Genomic DNA, 2500 nt, shown 5'->3' on the forward strand with positions numbered 1-2500 from the left:
TTAAAGCTGCTTTGGGAAAATTTTTGTTTTTAAAAGGTATATAAATGAAAAGTGTGACGTTGGACCCTGTGAGGTGATGATCATGGTCTCATCTGCTCGTTATTATGCATATGATTATTATAATAATGTATAAATGTAATCCTAGATATTTATGTAAATATATGTTTATATAGTCATGTGTGTCCCCACCTCGGGTGGGAATCCGTCCGGTCCTCTGTGCTTCGGCGGATCCAGCTGCCATCTTTCCGTAGCGCCGCTCGCACCTTCGTCGTGCGGAAAACATTTTGCCGATCGACGTCTGACATCAGAATCAACATCGAACTCATTTCACTTTATAGAAATACATCAAGCTTTCGCTTTATTTCTGTGAGACGTCATTTGAAGAGCGATGTATCAAATATCATGTACACTTGGGCAAAAGTTTGCACACCTTTAAAGTGAAACCGACATTTAGTGTGTTTAATTCCGTCGTTATCACTAGCGACAAAATATAAACTCTTTTATTAACTTTTCTATCTATTAATTTTATTTATTTATCCATTTTCAAACTTATAGATAAACTACACATCATGGGCGAGGCTGTAGTGTGTGTGTGTATGTGTGGCTGTAGTGTATGTGTGTGTGTATGTGTGGCTGTAGTGTGTGTGTGTATGTGTGGCTGTAGTGTGTGTGTGTGTGTGGCTGTAGTGTGTGTGTATGTGTGGCTGTAGTGTGTGTGTGTGTGTGGCTGTAGTGTGTGTGTATGTGTGGCTGTAGTGTGTGTGTGTGTGTGGCTGTAGTGTGTGTGTATGTGTGGCTGTAGTGTGTGTGTGTGTGTATGTGTGGCTGTAGTGTGTGTGTGTATGTGTGTCTGTACTGTGTAGTGTGTGTGTCTGTACTGTGTAGTGTGTACATGTGTCTGTACTGTGTAGTGTGTGTGTCTGTACTGTGTAGTGTGTGTGTGTGTCTGTACTGTGTAGTGTGTACATGTGTCTGTACTGTGTAGTGTGTGTGTCTGTACTGTGTAGTGTGTGTGTGTGTCTGTACTGTGTAGTGTGTACATGTGTCTGTACTGTGTAGTGTGTGTGTCTGTACTGTGTAGTGTGTGTGTGTGTCTGTACTGTGTAGTGTGTGTGTCTGTACTGTGTAGTGTGTACATGTGTCTGTACTGTGTAGTGTGTATGTGTGTCTGTACTGTGTAGTGTGTGTGTCTGTACTGTGTAGTGTGTGTGTGTCTGTACTGTGTAGTGTGTGTGTCTGTACTGTGTAGTGTGTGTGTGTCTGTACTGTGTAGTGTGTGTGTCTGTACTGTGTAGTGTGTGTGTGTCTGTACTGTGTAGTGTGTGTGTCTGTACTGTGTAGTGTGTGTCTGTACTGTGTAGTGTGTACATGTGTCTGTACTGTGTAGTGTGTATGTGTGTCTGTACTGTGTAGTGTGTGTGTGTGTCTGTACTGTGTAGTGTGTACATGTGTCTGTACTGTGTAGTGTGTATGTGTGTCTGTACTGTGTAGTGTGTAGTGTGTATTTGTGTCTGTAGTGTGTAGTGTGTATGTGTGTCTGTACTGTGTAGTGTGTGTGTGTGTCTGTACTGTGTAGTGTGTGTGTGTCTGTACTGTGTAGTGTGTGTGTGTGTCTGTAGTGTGTAGGTGTATTTATCTACCCAATGGTCCCCTGCTTTTATTATTATTATTTTTATTTCAAACCCACAATGGAGAATACAGCTTCTCTTGTGAAAGGAATTTGTCATTTAAAAAAGTTTCTAAGCCCAATAATAATAATAATAATAATAATAATAATAATAATAATAATAATAATAATAATAATAATAATAATAATAATAAAGACATTTAAAATGACACGCCTCTGTGTGCCTTTTGATCATATCCTTAGCTTCAGCCCCCTAAAGCTCTGACCCTAGAATCGCCCCTGTCTCTATTACAAGTGTGTGTGTGTGTGTGTGTGTGTGTGTGTGTGTGTGTGTGTGTGTGTGTGTGTGTGTGTGTGTGTGTGTGTGTGTGTGTGTGTGAGACATACCAGTTGCCATCCTGGTTCTCTTCAGTTGAATCTGTGTGTGAAAGCAGGAACACGACATTAAATAAATGAGAAGGAATGAAAAAGTTGAGAAAGAGAAAGTGAGAGGAGGAAAAACTGAGAAGATGCAAATAAGGAAAAAATAATATTCCTCAGAACCAGTGTGTCCACATTCCTGCTGTGTGTGTGTGTGTGTGTGTGTTTCTGTCAGCCCAGATCTCTCACGTCTCACCTCACGTCTCACCTCACGTCTCACCTCACATCTCACCTCACGTCTCACCTCATGTCTCACCTCACGTCTCACCTCACGTCTCACCTCATGTCTCCTCTCATGTCTCACCTCACATCTCCTCACATCTCCTCACATCTCCTCACATCTCCTCACGTCTCACCTCACGTCTCACCTCATGTCTCCTCTCATGTCTCACCTCACATCTCCTCACATCTCCTCACGTCTCACCTCACGTCTCACCCCATGTCTCCTCTCAC

General features: G+C 42.1%; 1 protein-coding gene across 1 annotated transcript in view; it reads right to left on the reverse strand.

Moving 5' to 3' along the window:
• Nucleotides 1-2500, reverse strand: part of si:dkey-125i10.3 (mucin-17) — a 9113-nt gene that overhangs the window by 5819 nt on the left and 794 nt on the right. The window contains exons 2-3 of the mRNA XM_047809662.1: nt 2015-2045; nt 190-298 (exon numbers count right to left, since the gene is read on the reverse strand). Coding sequence (XP_047665618.1) covers nt 190-298; nt 2015-2024 — 119 coding nt within the window. The 5' untranslated portion in view covers nt 2025-2045. The remainder of the gene's footprint in view (nt 1-189; nt 299-2014; nt 2046-2500) is intronic.

The sequence above is a fragment of the Tachysurus fulvidraco genome, chromosome 26 (assembly GCF_022655615.1).
Source record: "Tachysurus fulvidraco isolate hzauxx_2018 chromosome 26, HZAU_PFXX_2.0, whole genome shotgun sequence".
NCBI lineage: Eukaryota > Metazoa > Chordata > Actinopteri > Siluriformes > Bagridae > Tachysurus > Tachysurus fulvidraco.